Source organism: Gracilinanus agilis, chromosome 1 (genome assembly GCF_016433145.1).
Source record: "Gracilinanus agilis isolate LMUSP501 chromosome 1, AgileGrace, whole genome shotgun sequence".
In the NCBI taxonomy this organism is placed as follows: Eukaryota; Metazoa; Chordata; class Mammalia; order Didelphimorphia; family Didelphidae; genus Gracilinanus; species Gracilinanus agilis.
Genome location: NC_058130.1, coordinates 80,619,879 through 80,637,732, shown reverse-complemented (window position 1 = coordinate 80,637,732; position 17,854 = coordinate 80,619,879). Strand labels below are relative to the sequence as shown.

The window sequence follows — 17,854 nt, the reverse complement described above, 5'->3', positions numbered from 1 at the left end:
CATTGTGGCATCAAGGTCAAAGATGAGTGAATTCTAGGGACCCTCTCCTCAGCAAAGTTGACTATAGCAGTTTCCTAATGGACCTAGAAACCATTGTTGACTTACAGGGTGCTTTTACAAAAAACATTAGTTTGAAAACATAAGGGAGGAAAATTGAGTCAGAAAAGAAGAGCTCAAATTGAATATTATGAAACACTCTTGGTGAATATAAGCTCTTATGGTCATTTGGTACCAAATGGTCTTCCATGCAATTTAAGTGACAAGAAGAATAGGCTATTTAAAACTTGTCATCTTATTGGCAGGTGGATACTAAACTGGTTTTCTTCCCTTTCTGCCACAGTTAAATTGAATGGAATTCTAATCTTCAGCATTAGTCAAAGAGAATGAATTTATTTTATTTTATTTTTAAATATTTTTCCATGTTTACGACTCATTTTCTTTCCCTCCCTTCTTCCCTTGGCCCTCCCAGAGCTGACAAGCAATTCCACTAGGTTGTACAAATGTTATCACTTGATACTTATTTCCATATTATTCATTTTTGTTATAGAGCAATTTTTAAAGCCTAAACCCCAAATCACATATCCTTATATACATCTGATAAGTGATGTCATATGTTTTACTTTTGCATTTCTATTCCCATAGTTCTTTTTCTCAATATGGTTAGCATTCTTCCCCATAAGTTCTTCAGGAGTGTCCTGCCTTGTTACATTGCTATTAGTAGCAAAGTCCATTACATTGAACTGTTCCACTATGTTTTACTTTCTGTGTACAGAGTTCTTCTGGTTCTGCTCATTTCACTCTGCATCAGTTCACTGAGGTTCTCCCAGTTCATATAGAAATCCTCCAGTTTATCATTCCTTATAGCACAATTGTATTTCATCACCATCACATACCACAATTTATTCAGCCATTCCCCAATCAAGGGACGACCCTTCATTTTCCAATTTTTGCCACCATGAAGAGTGCAGCTATAAATATTTTTGTACAAATAATTTTCCTTATTATCTCTTTGGGGTACAAATCTAGTAGTGGTATTGCTGGATCAAAGCATATGCATTCTTTAAAAACCCTTTGCTCATAATTCCAAATTGCCTTCCAAAATGGCTGGATTAATTCACAACTCCACCAGCAATGCATTAGTGTCCTGGTTTTGCCACAACCCCTCCAACATTTATTATTTCTTTTACTGTCATATTGGCTAATATTTTAGGTGGTACCTCAGCATTGTTTTGATTTGCATTTCTCTAATTATGAGAGATTTAGAACATTTTTCATATACTTATTGATTTTGATTTCTTTATCTGAAAACTGCCTATTCATGTCCCTTGACCATTTGTCAATTGGGGAATGGCTTGATTTTTTGGTACAACTGACTTAGCTCCTCATAAATTTGAGAAATGAGACCTCTGTCAGAGGTTTTGGTTATAAACATTTTTTCCAAGGTTGTTGCTTTCCTTCTAATTTTGGTTGCATTGATTTTTTTGTACAGAAACTTTTTAATTTAATATAATCAAAATGATTTATTTTATATTTTGTAGTGTTCTCTGTCTCTTGCTTGGTCTTAAGTTCTTTTTTTTTTCATAGATCTGACAGGTATACTATTTTATGTTCACCTAATTTGTTTGAGATTTCCCTGTATTTGTCGTTTACCCACTCTGAGTTAATCTTGGAATAAGGTGTAAGATGTTGTTCTAAATCTAATCTCTCCCATACTATTTTCTAATTCTCCCAGCAGTTTTTGTCAAATAGTGAGTTCTTGTCCCAAAAGCTGGGATGTTTGGGTTTATCAAACACAATCTTGCTACTGTCATTTACCCCAAGTCTATTCCATTGATCCACCTATCTATCTCTAAGACAATACTGTATTGTTCTGATGATCACTGCTTTATAGAATGGTTTGAGATCTGATAGCACTAGGCCTCCATCCTCCACATTTTTTCTTAATTGGTTCCCTTGATATTCTTAATCTTTTGTTCTTCCAGATAAACTTTGTAGTAATTTTTTTTCTAATTCTATTTTAAAAACTGCCAGTTTGATAGGCATAGCACTGAATAAGTAAATTAATTTAGGTTGGTTTATAAATTTATTTTAATCAGAATTTCTGGTGTAATGACTATCAGAAATTCATATTTCTTGATTATATGTCCCACTGCTTCAAATGGAAGCTAAACTGTAAACTAAAGTTTCAGCTATAAGTCAGAGGTAATCATCTAAGAAATGACCTCTTTAAGACATCAAAAATATAAAGCAAAATTTCTTCCACCATGGTCCAATTTTGTTTTGTTTTGTTTTTATTGCTTTCTACATTCATGAGTGTTTGGAACTCATCAGGATAGTAAAACATAATTAGTAAACAAATGCTTTTTGATTATCTGTATTCAGGGCAGTTCCCCAGACACCTACAAACATTCTGCCAGAATCCAGCTGAATATAGATGATGCCAACTTTTGGAAAATCAAATGTTTGCTTTTCTATCAATCTACTTCTACTGGTAAGTGAAGCTAGAGCTACTTATTGGTTCCAAGTGTTCCAAGTTATAAAAGAGGGCTGATGTGAGATTACAAATGCTTAAAAAAAAGAAAAGAAAAGAAAAATCTGAGAGTACTAGGCACAGAGTACTAGACTACCAATGTCAAACCCTTCAATTGAGGGTATCAAATGAATCATGTAATCCCCCTTGTCTCTGGGGATTTTCTGAACTCTCATTGAAACGCTAGTCCTGGGCTCCAATATCCTGGGTACTCTCATGGTGCAGAATGTAATGGGATGTAACGTACTTAGGAGCCAAGAAAGACAAGGCTACAAGTGGAGTATTTATCTTAATGACAAATTTATGGATAAGGTGACGAGTATTTAAAAAAATGTACTGAAGTCCATGCCCAAGTCAGACATTGATTCTGATGGTTAAACAAAATAAGCTAATTGCCATTCTGCATTTGCTTCTTGTGGCACTATTCGTTCATAATAAAAGCTTCTAGTTACATCCCCTTTGATCCTGAGTGAGCACCAGAATTGGAAATTAAGTCTACTGGATCTTATGTTGATAGAATGAGTAAAGTGATTACTAATCCAGTTGTAGATAATTCTGTCTCAATATATAACATGAGCAGGGTATTATTCAATATGATAACTCTAGGAAAAAGCTATTTTTGGCATTTTCAAATGCTGCCTAGGAAAAGAGTATTTTAGAAAGTTAATATTAATTGATGCTTATTTATGGTTTTAAGGTTTATGTAGATATATAGATATATGCACGTGCACACATAGAGGTATATCGTATTAATACATAATTGGCACATGCATATGTATGTCATATACATACATAATAGACATTTTTTGTGTATTGATGTATACACACATGTAAAATATATATTATAGATAATGATATAGATAAAATTCAGGGCAGTTTCTCATACATTATTCGGTAATCTTCCGACCTTGTGAGTTAGGCATTAGAAGTATTATAGGTGAAGAAATTGAGGCTCAAAGAGTTTCATAGGATCAGGGATTCAGAAAGATTAAATGAATTGTCCACACTTTACACAGTTCATTGTCAGAGATATATTTTGAACTTCTTCCCACTCAATCTTTCCTTATTCCAGGTATAGTACTATTTTCACTACACTGTGCTCTCTTTATTGATATTTAATTTAAACATGCTATATGTGGTTATGGATGAACAGGACAGGCACTTATTATGGTACCATTTCCTTAATGTAACACATGCAAAAAGACCTTGTAAACACATGCCACAGCTATGGAAATGAGCAGCATGGCACAGTGGATAGAGTACTGAATTTGAAATTAGGAAGACCCAGGCTAGAATCTTATCTCGGATACTTAATAGCTGGGTGACCCTGAACAAATAACCTGATCTTGTTGATCTTGTTTCCTCATCTTTAAAATGAAGAGAATGACAGCACTAACCTCACAGAGTTGCTGCCAGGACCACATGAGATAATGTGTAAAATGTTTAGCAAACCTTAAAATTCTGTTAGCTATTATTATGCTTAATAAATCAAACAAAAATTGCCGCCTCTTATGTCATACATCCAATCAATTTCCAAGTCTTACATATACTACTTCCTCATAACTCTCAAATCTGTCCCCTTTTCTCTAATCTCACTCTAGTTCCTGTAAAGTTAATCAACTCTTCCCTGAATTATTGCAAAAACCTAATTAGCCTCTCTGCATCAAGTTTCTACCTACTCCATTTCATCTTCCACATAGTTGTCAAAGTGATTTTTCCCAAAGTCCCAGTCTGACCATGTCACATCTCTGCTCAATAAGCTCCAGGGACTCTCTATTCAATCTAAAAAGAAATAGAAATTCCTCTGTTAAATACTGAAGGCTTTTCACAGCCTCTAGAAATCAGCTGAATTCAGAACAGAAATCCACAGACTGAAATCCTTCAGTGGCTTGAAAGACCTTAAGATAACTTGTCTGCTCCTTCTTGAGTAACTATAGAAGTTTTCTACTCTTTGCTGCCACAGGAAGGACATCATTCCTTTTGGGGAGTTGAATGGACCAAGCAAAGAAAGAGACAAATAAAAAATCCCATTGAGAATGAATTTCTACAGATACATTTCTACAATTTTCATTTCACAATATAAAAAAAATTAAGACTCCCTACCACTATTTAAGGAATTAGAACTAATGGATATCTTGATAAACAAATTCTTCTCACAGGATGGCTGACTACATACCTAGAAAATATATGTTAAATCAATTGAGTAAACATTCACTAAATAACTATTTTGTGTAAAACTCCATCCTAGGCATAGCACGAGATAAAAAAATGGAGATAGGACTCAATCCTTGTTTTCATGCTATATGTCTAGCAAACTTAAAAAGACCACTGTTCTCAGTTAAACAATATATTATGATTTACAACTGAATTCACTGTATCTCCACCTGCAATTCTCTTCAAATAATATATATCAGTTGGCTGGAAAAGATTTTGCCACTGTCTATATTGTTTAAAACAACCCATAAAGGCAATGGTGAATAACAGTTCTGTGAGGTTCTAAAGATTGACTGATTTGGAACTATGCCCAAAGGGTGCTAAAAGACTGCCTGCTCTTTGATCCAGTCATACCACTGCTGGGTTTATACCCCAAAGAGATCATAGGGGGAAAGACTTGTTCAAAAATATTCATAGCCTCAGTCTTTGTGGTGGCAAAAAACTAGAAAATGAGGGGGTGCCCTTTGATTGGGGAATGGCTGAACAAATTGTGGTATCTGTTGGTGATGGAATATTATTGTGCTAAAAGGAATAATGAACTGGAGGAATTCTACATTAACTGGAAAGACATCCAGGAACTGATCGAGAGTGAAAGGAGCAGAACCAGGAGAACCATATAAACAGAAACAGATACACGGTGGCACAATCGAATGTAATGGACTTCTCTACTAGCACCAATGCAATGATACAGCACAATTCTGAGGGACTTATGAGAAAGAACACTACCCACATCCAGAGGAAGAACTGTGGGAGCAGAAACACAGAAGAAAAACAACTGCTTGATCACATGGGTAGATGGGAATATGACTTGGGATATAGATCAGATTTGAACACAGGGCCTCCTAACTCCAAACCTGGTGCTTAGCTGCCCCTGCTAAGTAGTTCTTGAATGAAAAGGGCTAAGGTTTAGTGCTCCTGTTTAGAAACATTTTACATAGATTTCAATACATGAATAAATATGATTAGCAGCAATATGAAATTTAAAATCAAGATGAACTTATGAATAATTTTGAAGTTCTGAGATAATGTTCCTTAAAATCTATTTACTATGAAATTGTAAAAATTAATTCTATCCTGATTACAGAAAGTTCTTTGGGGCCCAGATTTGTGTCTTTCTTTAATAATGTAAACTCCAAAGCATTTGCAATGCACACAATAAATTCTATGTATGAGAATGAGAATGGTGATGGAAGCAATAAAGTCTATCAAAATATAAAATTATCTGTGGCATGGAGTAGCAAATGGTAGAATTGGTCTTATAGTGATGAAATCTTGGTTAAAGCATGGCTCTGACACTTAATAGCCATGGTACCATGAGTAAATCATTTAAGATCTATTGGTTTCTACTTTCTACATAATATTCAGCTGTGGCAACGTACAGTGTTTTCTCCTTCATTTTCTTTTGTTTGTATTTTTGGAGGCAGAGCAACAGAAATAGGGGTTGAAAAACATTGCACATTATAAATAAATAACCAAGAGGGAGGGTCACAATAGTACATGAAAATGTGATGAGAATTTAAGAAGAACTGATATGGGGCAAACACACCCAATTTGGTAGCAGGGTCTTGACCCAAGAATTAGAGTCTTAAACTCCATTCAATAAAGAAGAAAAGAATTTTATTTGAAGAAGAAGTGGTTTATGGTGGTAGAATAGCCTAATAGCTAGTGGAATAGTCTGGGGGCTAATCATATAGCCTTAGGGCTGATGGAAAAGTCCAGAGGCTAGCAGAATAGCCTCTTTGGAGCTGACAGTATGGAATAGTAGCTCCGCTGTACTGTATCAGCTTCCACTGAGGAGTGGTAGCCTCCGTCATAGAATGGCAGCTTCTACTGTAGAGTGGCAGCTTCCAAATTCAGGTGGAATTATGTTTTGGGGTTTGTTGCCATAGGGAATAAGGAGGATGTGCAAGTTTGGAGGATTCTTCTGGAATGTCAGAGTCCCTAGTACACAGGTTCCATGTTTCCCCACTGTCCACCATGTCATCGTCTATCAACATGGGAAAGGTCTCTCTTCCCTTTTAGAATGAGAACATGGAGTAGGGGAGGTATACGGTACGCTGGAGGACCCTTATAAGTAATTAATTATGTCTTACAGTTCTAAGAACAGTATGAGTAATTAATAAAATAAATTAGGTACAAAGCTGATACCCAGTATCGAATATTACAGATCCAATATAGAGTGGGTAATTGATCAATCTACATTTCATACTTGACTAAAGCTGAAACTACAGGTTTTACTTTAACCAGTGTTAACTAGTGAGAAATGCAAGATTTCAGAGTATTAGGGTCCCATTTCTATTACTTCCCTCATTACCCACGGTTAGCCCACATCAGAATGACATAGCACCTTGTTCCCATCTTCCCCTCCCTTGCCCCTTTGCTTTTTCCCCTTTATTTTTTTTAATATATCCTTAGGCATGAGTTAAAAGCATTGAAACTATTATAAATTCGTGGCTATCTGGAAGAGGGGGAGACATGCTAGAAGATATGAGAGCTTAAATTTATGAGGACCTTGGACTTAGTCTAGAGTTAGCACAAAATGATGTTGGAAATATTGGAGAGATGTTGGAGAGACCATAAGACTCCTAGTTTTGCCTAATCATTTATAAGAAATCAAGATATAGCCCCAAAGGAGTAAAGGTGGAGGATCTCTATCTACTTTATAATGAAACTTTTTCCTTTCTCTTTCCAGTGCCTTTGAAATTGGGACAATACTTGATGGTCTTTTTTTTTATAAATGTTCTGCTCAGACCACATCTGTTTCCTTTTGTGAAAATAAAGTTGAGAACTTGAAATTTTGACATGAGTGGTCATGACCATTAACGAATTAAGATTTTAGACTCAGAGGATCATGGGTTTAGAATGAAAGAGGCATTAGAGGCCATTGAACCCAATCCTGTCATTTTTATAGATCAATAAACTAAAGCTAAAAGAGATTCAATGACTTTCCTAACATCTTAGAGCTACTAAGTTTCTGGGCAAGATAGGCAGAAGTTTCTGACTATAAGTCTAGGATCCTATCCATTTTAACACTGTACCTTCCTCTCTAGAAGAAGGTTGCCAGTCGCATGAGATGTTTCATGTTGTAGCTTTGTTTTCATTTTCATTCACTACATGTGCTATAATCTATAAAGTAAAATGTAGTCTGAATCTTGTAGAGAGCCAAGAAGGTGATAAGAATCTTGATGGGAATGGAATTGAGTCATTTTGATAAATTTGTAAATTATAATCTTCAGACTTTTCATACTAGATTAAATGAGAGAAGATAGAATCTGGGTTGAGCATTCAGAGTCTAGGACCTAAAAGGTCTATTCCTGCTTACAGAGCATCTACGCATGGGCAAAAGAGACTAAAGGGGACCTAGATGCTTGAGCTCCAACTGCCACCTGGTGGCATATGTAGAGATTGTATCCTGGGTGATTGCTCATCTACCTGCCTTTTCACTCAATTGCCTACTTAAGGTAAATGCTCCTGTAGAGAGTATCTGGAAAAAAAGGAGACGACAATCATGACAACTGACACTTATAAAAGGCTTTAAAGCCAACAAATTGCTTTATATACATTATCATTTCAGTTTATGGACAACACATTTTAGGAAGGACAGTGATATACTGCAACATGTCCAGGGAAAAGCTATCACGATGTGGATGATCCTTGATTTTATGATCTGTAAGGATTGGTTGCAGGATCTGTGGGTCTCTTTGTAATAATAATGATAATAATAATAATAATAACAATAACAATAATAATAATAGTCTTCAAATATTAGCTTTCATTTAGAAAATAATGATTAGATTTGTTCTGCTTAGCCATAGAGGGCAGAAATAAAACTAGAAGTAGAAGAATAAAAGATGCAAATAAGACTTAATGTAAGGAAAATCTTTTAAATAACTGCAATTATTCAAAATTATGATGGACTGCCTTAGAAGTGCTTCCCCCTCAAAGGAAGTCTTTTACATATAGACTAGATAAACAACTTTTATGTATTTTGAGGTATATTGAGGAATCATTTCTCCTTCAAGTATGGGTTAGCCTAGTTGGCTCTTATTTTAATTTGAACCTTCTTCAAATATTGTTTCCCCCTTGGAAATTCTGGGATCAAAATCTAACATAGCCAGGATGGAACTTAATGTTTTTTCCCTTTTCAATGCATTCTTCCTCTAAACTGTCCTATTTTTTTTGACACCACTATTCATACAATCATCCAGGTTAGTAATCTTAAAGACTTCCTTAACTTCCCTTTGTTCCTTACTTCCCATATCCACTCCATGATCAAATCACTGATTCTACCTCCATAATATCTTTGATACCAATCCTTTTCTCTCCTCTCATATAACTACCATCACACCAAGCCCTTGGACCACCTCTCACCTAGAGTATTGTTTATTGTTCAGTCTCAGTCATGTTTGACTCTTTGTACCTCTATACAGGATTTTCTTGGAAGAGATACTGGAGTAGTTTGTCATTTCCAATTGGGTCCCTGCCCCAGGGTTCGCCTTTCTTACATTCTTCCTGTACAAAAGATGCCAAAACCATCTTTATAGATAGTTCATGCTATATGATTTATCTATTTTAAAACCTGTATCAGTTCCCTATGGTTACGGGACAAATACAAATAAATTATTTATTCTAAGTATTTGAGACACTTCATAATCTGGCTCCCAGTCAATTTTCCAGTCCTATTTCATACTAATACCTTTTTCAAAATCTAAATTCCAGACACATTAGACTATTAGTCTGTCCCCAAACTTAATATTCTGTCTCTCAATTCCATTTCTTCATACAAAACTTTTTTATTCATGCCTAAAAGTGTGTTTTTCCTTTATATCTACCACCCATAAATCTTATCTTACTTCAAGGCTCGTCTAAGGCAATGTCCACTCTGTGAAGCTGTCCATGATTCCCCCAGATATTAGTGCTTTTGCTATAAGCAGTTTTCCTTGTTCTGTATTTTTATACTTTACCCTCCTGGTAGAACATAAGCTTTGAGGTAGAAGGTGGGAATATAATTCTTTCATTTTTGTTTTTTTATTGTCCGTACCTACAACAGCAGGCACTGGAAAAAAATATTTCTCAAATTGAATATAATGTTCCACTATCTTACCTCATGGGGTTAATATAAGGGGAGTGTTTTTTAAAACTTGAAGTGCTATAGCAAAGTTTTCTTTTTCTTTCTCTTTTTAATGAGATGTATTAATTAGTGGGAATGGTGAGAAACATTCAGATTTGGAGGTAGGAGACAACTTTAAATCTTCGCTTTGACACTTCAAACTATGACACCATAACGATGCCACCTAGCTTCACAGAGCCCTTATCTCTTTATTTATAGAAGGGGAATACACTGAGCTATTTGTCTCACATAGATAATAATTTCCTAAAGTAGTTTTACTTATATCAAATCATTTCTCACACAAGGAGAGTAATGCAAAAAAATACAAAATCGAGGAGCCACTTTATCAAGCAATCATTTGAGGTCTTTAAGTTGGCAATCATGGACAAGATCAATAATTCCAAATATAAACTTATTTGTAAAGCCTCACAGAGAAATATAGTGGAATATAACTAACATTATTGCCTCATGAAATGGTGGAAGAAAAAATAAGTGTACAGAAAGTCAGGAAAGAGACTCAGTTAATCCATATGATCTTGAGTGCATTTAAGCATAAAATTGAAAAAAAACATAAAATATACACAGAAAATGAAAATATCTAACAAAATTTGTATAACTGTTTTATCCCTTAATGATATTAGAGCTACCACATTTGGACTCTAATACACAGGGCCCTGATATGCTCCATGATGATATTTTTTAATAGAAAGAACATTTATGTTGAACTAAGTATAAATCAAGCAGATCAATGCTGAAAGCAACATAATTTCCAGACTCCAAGTGCTTGAAAAAATCATGGATTTTATTATTGAAAAGGGGCAATTAAAATGTATCATATACTATAGACTCATCTACCTACTTTTCTAGCTCTCCAGAATTCTTATAAGAATATTCCATACAGATATAAAGTATACTTTGATGAAGGCAGAAGATGATAAAACATGCAGATTTGCATGAATGATACTCTAGAGCAGGCTACATCTTTATTGTCATATAACTGACTGACAGGTACAGAGAATATAAGGATTCTATCATAGTTATTCTCTATTGCCAACTTTAAAAAACATTTTTTTCAAAGGCCTATTACTCAATAAAGTCCAATGGCTTCCTGTTACCTCCATGATCAAATATAAAATATTGGTATTCAGAATCCTTTGCCCATTCCTACCTTTTTTTATGGTTATCTCCCCTCCCAATCCTACCAACATATTCTCTGATACAGTGACTCTGGCCTCTTTGCTATTCCTTTAACACATTTTACCTCCCAATTCCAGGCATTTTCTTTGGCTGTCCCTTCTTATTTCCATTTCTTAGTTCTCTTGGCTTCCTTCAGATCCAACCTGATATCTCTCTTCCATAGAAAACTCTTTTCATTCCTCCTCAGTTCTAGTGCTTTCCAAATTATCCTGTAAAAAGCTTGTTTGTACATAATTCTTTGCAAATTGTCTCCCCTGTTAGACTATGAGGTCCTACAGAAGAGAGATTATTGTCTTTTGAGTTTCTTTGTATCCCTGATATTTAGCACAGTGCCTAGTACATAGAAGGCACTTAATATTTATTGACTGTCTGACTGATTTGTTAGAATGAAAGGTTTCCTTAAAGGCTCTCCTCCAAAAAGGTATTCCCCACAAATATGTACAAAATTCCTTCACACATACAATAACCCAAAGCATTGATAATAAATATAAAACAAAGGGGAAGTGGGGGAGAAGAAGGAAAAAGGCAGACAGATCAGTTTGTCAATGATATTTGTCATTCTCATGAAGGATGTCTAGCACAGAATCCAAAATCAAAGTAGAATTTTCCATAGATACTCCTATTTTTGTATGTCATTGTGCTAAATGAATATGCCATGGAACACTGCCACCAACTGTCTTAGCCAGAATGAACTGCAAATGCCGTCTGGTCCAACTCTATCTCCCCTTCACTCATTTTACAGATTAAAAAATGACTAAGGCCCAAATAAGTGAAATGATTTGTCAACAATCAACATGCTAACTAATGCTAAAGATAGGAATAAAATCTAGATCTTTTGATTCTCAAGCCAGAGCTCTTTCACTATGTAGGGCTGCCTCGTTAAACAGAATTATTATTTCTGAGAGAGTGAATGATGTATATCATTTTTAATATTATTACCTATTATTGCTGCCGGCCCAATTTGGAAGAGATTGTGTTTTTTCATCATTGAAACTTAAAATCAGATCTCTACGTGTGTTCAAAACATGCTATTGAAAAAAGAAAAGGTAATTCAATAAAAGTTTTTTTAAAATACACATTTGGGAAGACTATGATTTCAGTGATCAGTTCTATCTCTTAATATCATCCTAATTATAACTACAAACTTTTATGTATGTGAATCATACATGTGCAACACTGGTCCTTACCATTAAACAGAATGGAAGTTCTCCAAATTATTTTCAGCTCTTTACTCACTTTTCAAGTAAAGGTGAAAATCAGTTTCAAGTAATTTCCCTTTTTTTAAAAATCCAAGGTTTTTTAAAAAGATAGTGGAATTAAAACTATGTCATTTCTATAATAGAGAAATAAATATACACAATTGAAATGTCTGTGTAAGTATCTGTATTACGTCATATTACAAAACATCAACCTTGGGTTACCAGATGTTTTTTGACAGCCAAAAGGTGACAGAAACATTGGACCCAGCCAGATCCAGTGTGAAAAAGCACAGATGCTCAGGACACTAACTTCAAGTCAAGAAATCTTGTTTCCCTCATACATTCAGTCTATTCAGTACTATTCCACATCTAAGTAAACAAAAGGAAATATGGGGAAAGGGAAATGAAGGGGAGTAATTATGCTGTGTCTTTAACCTCAGTATCTCATATCACAGCTCAAATTAAGCAAAGTGATCTATGTCAGTAATCTTTATTTTATAGATGAAAAAACTAAGGTGCAAAGAAATTAATTGTGGAAAATCACAGAGTGAGAAAATTTTCTTAAAGAAGTTAATATGAGCTCCTACCTTTAATGGTGACAGAATAAGTGCTTCTGGAGATGAACTGCCAAGATCAAGAAATCCAATACCTACTTTTTCCAGTATCATATTAAATAGATTCTGAGTTGGTGCAGTAGATGTTACATCAGAAACTGTCAAACCAATTATATGCAGTCCCATCTCCAAGCATCTGTAGGCCATTATAGGAGATCCAGAAGTGAGTAGTAAATCATTGTCTAAGGTCCAATTACAAATGGAATTTTTACACATACACAGATGTCCTTCAAACAAAGAAAAAATAAGCATGTTAGGGAAAATAAAACTATTATAATTCCACCTTAAACTAAAATTTTGAAATAACCATAATAAAAATTTAAAAAAACCTTATAATCTGATAAAATTAACTTCTAATGGTCATCCCCAATACAAGGATTGAGAATTGGGAAAGAATGTGTGACTATATATTTCTAAACCCTGAAGTTCAAAAATATGAATAGTTGTAAAGAATAACTGTTAAAAAAATCAGTAAGAGACAGCTAGGTGGCTTAGTTGACAGAGAACCATGCATGGAGACAGGAGGTCCTGGGTTCAAGCCTGGCCTCAGGTACTTCCTAGCTCTGTGATCCTGGGCAAATTAACCCCAATTGCCTAGTCCTTGATGTTCTTCTGCCTTGGAATGAATACTTGGTATTGATTCTAAGACAGAAGGTAAAATGTTTTTAATGAGTAATATTTATTTTGAGGTACTGGATGGTTTATATCAATAATCCAATTCTCTTTAATAACTCAACATCATTAACTGTCTAGTATGTCCAAGGTGCTGGGGAGGGGGGGCTTTTTAAGTTGTTTCAGAAGTGTACAATTCTTTCTGGCCTTATTTGAAGGTTTCTTGGCAAAGATACTGGCAAAGATATTTCCACTTCCTTCTCCCTCATATGATAGATGAGGAACTTGAGTCAAACAAGGTTAAATGGCTTGCCCAAAGTCACAGAGCTAGTAAGTGTCTGAGGCCAAATTTGGACTTGGGAAGATGAATCTTCCTGACTCTAGGCCCATCATTCTAACTACTATTCCATCTATCTACCTTTGCTGGGGATACCAAAGTAAAAACAAAATAATCCCTCTTTTCCACAGTGGGATACAACAGGAGAAAGAGAAGGAGATACTTGGATAGTTGTATCCTATACCTTGTAGGTCAGGTAACTCCTTAATACCTCAGGTAATTAAGCCACTAGGTTATTTCAGTATTCAAAATTATCCAAGAAGATCAAAATAATAATTCCTGTAACTACTTAAATAAAAATATGAAAGTGTGACTCCCATATGCCAAGAAGTAGGGTTAACTGCTAGATGAATTACCATTCCCCAAAATATACTTATAGATCTTACAAATAATTTAACATCTGCAAATTTTAAAGAGTTGTTTACATTCTTGGGAGGGCTCTGTGAGAAGACTTCAAAGGCCTAGGAAACAAGAAACAATGTTTCTTGATTATAAGGTAAATTTTAAATCTGGGAAAAGGAAGACTTTTCTAAGAGGCCATTGTTAAATATACCCATGAGTTGTTGAGGGAAGATACCTTGAGGGAAAGAAAAATATAGAAGAAAGATAAGTATGAAAATAGGTATAAATATTCTTTGTGACAAAGGTAAGGGTGAATATAAATATATAAAATAACATGTCAGGAGATGAACATAATAAAGTACACTGTGGGGAAAAAAGAGATTAATAAGATAAAAAATCTGAGTTTACAATAGAGAAAATTTTAATTTATGGGTAGAAAATTAGTAAATATACAATTATATCTTTCTATAAATATTAATAATCTATAAATACATTTAATAATTATAATATACTTTTTAATCCCTGAAGAATCTACCTCTACTGATGTCTTTAAGACCAGGATAAATTCACTATTTATCTATTACTAAATCATATTGTCAGAGAGATTATTGGGTAATTGCCTTGGAGTTAGTGAGGTGATCTGAAACTTTTATCTTCTTGGAAGCTATGTCAAAGAAGAGATGAACCTTATCATAGAACTTTAACTTATATTAATTTGAGCGGCATCAGAGAACTTTGCCACACCTGGAGATATAATCACAATCTATCTGTAACAGGGTAGATAATGTTTAGTCTTTCTAAAAGTAGGAAGATGGATAAGATAACTCTTTTAGGCTTGTTATTCATTGACACCCCAACTTATTTTCAATATGATAATCTCTTTATGCACCACAGAATATCAGAACTAGGAAAAGGCCTCATTTATTGCCTTATCTGACCAAGAATCCTTCCTAACTCTGGCTCACAAGTGGTTATATATAGCCTTCATTTAAAGAATTCATGAGAAAGTGAAGCCACTACCTAACTTTTCAATAGATCAGATTGCTGAAAAATTTTATTTACATCAAACCTAGATTGATTAATTAAGTAAATCTGCCTCTTGTCAAATTCCACCTATTTTTGCTTTCTAGAACCAAGAAAAGCTATTAAAACCCTTTTCCATTTGATTGCTCTTCTAATACTAGAAAATAGCTATCACTAGCTCTCTATGTTTTTTCCAGGCTAAATAATTCCAATTCCTTCAAAAGATCCCTATGACATCTCACACTAGTCACCTTCCTCTAGAGTAATCTTTAAATTATTTCAGTTGTGTCTGAATATTCATGATTTGGGGTTTTCTCTGTCTCAATTCCCTTCTCTGTTAGTTCACTAACTAGTGGATGAGTAGTTCAATGGCCAGGACCAAACAAAACAAGTCAGAGCCCTCTTTCATTTGATATCTCTTCAAATACTTGAAGATAGCTATTGGCTCCTCCCTAAGTCCTCTCCTTCAGGCTAAATGTCTCTAATTTCTTTACATTTCCAGTTCCTTCATCATAAGATCAACTTCTTTTGTATCTTTTCTAGCTTACCATTGTCTTTAAAACCAACCATGATACTCATCACAATGAAACTTTGACAGGGGAAGTCTGAGTACCAAAATCTTTCTTCACAATTTTCCATAGAGCAGGCCTGAGAAGCTCTTCATTTGATTCCTCTGTGTTAAAAGTCCTATGATTATAGATGGCATTCACTGAGCCCAGCTCCAGTGGTTCATTAAGTTGTGGTAGTAACCATAACCTCATGAAGGCAATACCAATGGCCTGGAATCTCTGATGGGTTCTTCCATGCTAAGAAGGTTTCCAATATAGGCCTGATGATGAAGGTTACATCTGTCATGTGAGTACTATGTCATCACCAGGTGGACAGCAAGGTGATAAAACTGTACACCAGGATAAACTCTCAAAGTGAGAGTGGTTGTAATCTGTCATGTAGAAGTAAGGAGTGCCTTGAAAAAGTATTTATTAAATCCTCATGGCAAAGTACTGCTCTCAAGGAGATCATACTCTAAAAGGGTGAATAAGACATATAGGTTTCAGCTGTGAGTCAGATGGACAGACAGCAGAATGAAATATTCTTTCTAAATCTTCAGTTACAAAACCAACAAAAAACACAAATCCTTCATTTATATCAATATTCAAGTATAATGAATTACTGTTGTTGAGAAAACTTCTTAAAATCTAATGTCAGGCAGCTAGGTAGCACAGTGCATAGAACTTGTCTAGAGTGAGGAAGACCTGGGTTAAAATTTGCCCTTAGCTTTTATTATTATTATTATTATTATTATTATTATTATTTTTATTTTTATTTTTATTTTTATTTTTATTTTTATTATTCCTGTTGACTCCTTAGGAGCATAGGGCCGCAACCATCTCACGCCATCGGACTCTGTTCTGGGCAACTTCCCCCAGCTGGGCCCATGTCATTCCGACCGTTTTTGTTTCATTTTCAGCAGATCTTCGCCAGGTCTGTTTTGGTCTTCCAACTTTCCTCCTCCCTGAAGGGTTCCAGCTCAATGCTTGTCTGGCTACATTGTCTTCTGGTTTTCGTAGCGTATGTCCTATCCATCTCCACTTACGTTTCTTTATGTCCTGACTAATGGGGTACTGGATTGTTCTTTCCCAGAGACTGGCTTTGGAGATCTTTTCAGGCCATCTGATGTTCAAGATGTGACGTAGACATCTGTTAACAAAGACCTGGAGTTTGTTGGTGTTAGCGCTCGTCACTCTCCAGCTTTCTGATCCATATAGGAGGACGGCCTTTACTTTGGTATTGAAGATTCGGAGCTTAGTGATGAGGGACAGTGCTTTGGAGATCCAGACAGACCGCAGGGTGTTAAATGCCTGTCTGGCTTTGTTGATTCGGTTTCTGACATCCTCGTCTGCCCCACTGTCCTTTCTGACTATGCTACCCAAATAGGTGAAGTGGTCCGTCTCCTTGATGTTTTCTCCCTGTAGTTGGATTGGCAGGTCCTGTCTGCTGTTGACTGTGATCACCTGGTCTTCTTCTTGTTGATCTTCAGACCTGTCTTCTCTGCTTCTTCAGAGAGTCTTGCAAGTTTGGCTTGCGCATCCTGCTGCTTGTGAGAAAGGAGACAGATGTCATCTGTGAAGTCAAGGTCCTCGAGCTGTTTGGTGTGAGTCCATTGAATGCCCGTATTGTTGTCCTTGGTAATTCTTCTCATGGTCCAATCTATGACCATCAAGAAGATAAGGGGCAAAAGCATGCAGCCTTGCTTCACTCCGGTCTTCACTGTGAAGGGAGCCGTCAGTTTCCCATTATGGATGACCTGGCAGGTAAAGTCTTCGTATAACCACTGGATGATGTTGACGAGCTTCGGGGGAATCCCGTAATGCTGCATCAATCTCCAGATGATGTTCCTGTCTACGTTGTCAAATGCCTTCTCAAAATCCACGAAAGTCATGTAGAGGGGGGACTGCCACTCGATGGACTGTTCGATGATGATTCTTAGGGTGACGATATGGTCGGTGCACGATCTGAGCTGACAAAACCCTGCTTGTTCTATTCTCAGCTTCTTGTCCAAGGCCTCCTTCAGTCTTTCTAAGATTACTCTGGTCAGGATTTTGCTGGGAGCGGATAGAAGCATGATTCCTCGCCAGTTGCCGCATTGGGATAGGTCACCTTTCTTGGGTAGCTTCA

General features: G+C 35.6%; 1 protein-coding gene across 1 annotated transcript in view; it reads right to left on the bottom strand.

The window, feature by feature from the left end:
* The window catches only part of PKD1L1 (polycystin 1 like 1, transient receptor potential channel interacting), a 176,696-nt gene that overhangs the window by 139,133 nt on the left and 19,709 nt on the right, over positions 1-17,854 (bottom strand). Inside the window, exons 4-5 of the mRNA XM_044656906.1 lie at positions 12,838-13,091; positions 11,991-12,079 (exon numbers count right to left, since the gene is read on the bottom strand). Of these exons, the coding sequence (XP_044512841.1) occupies positions 11,991-12,079; positions 12,838-13,091 (343 nt within the window). The remainder of the gene's footprint in view (positions 1-11,990; positions 12,080-12,837; positions 13,092-17,854) is intronic.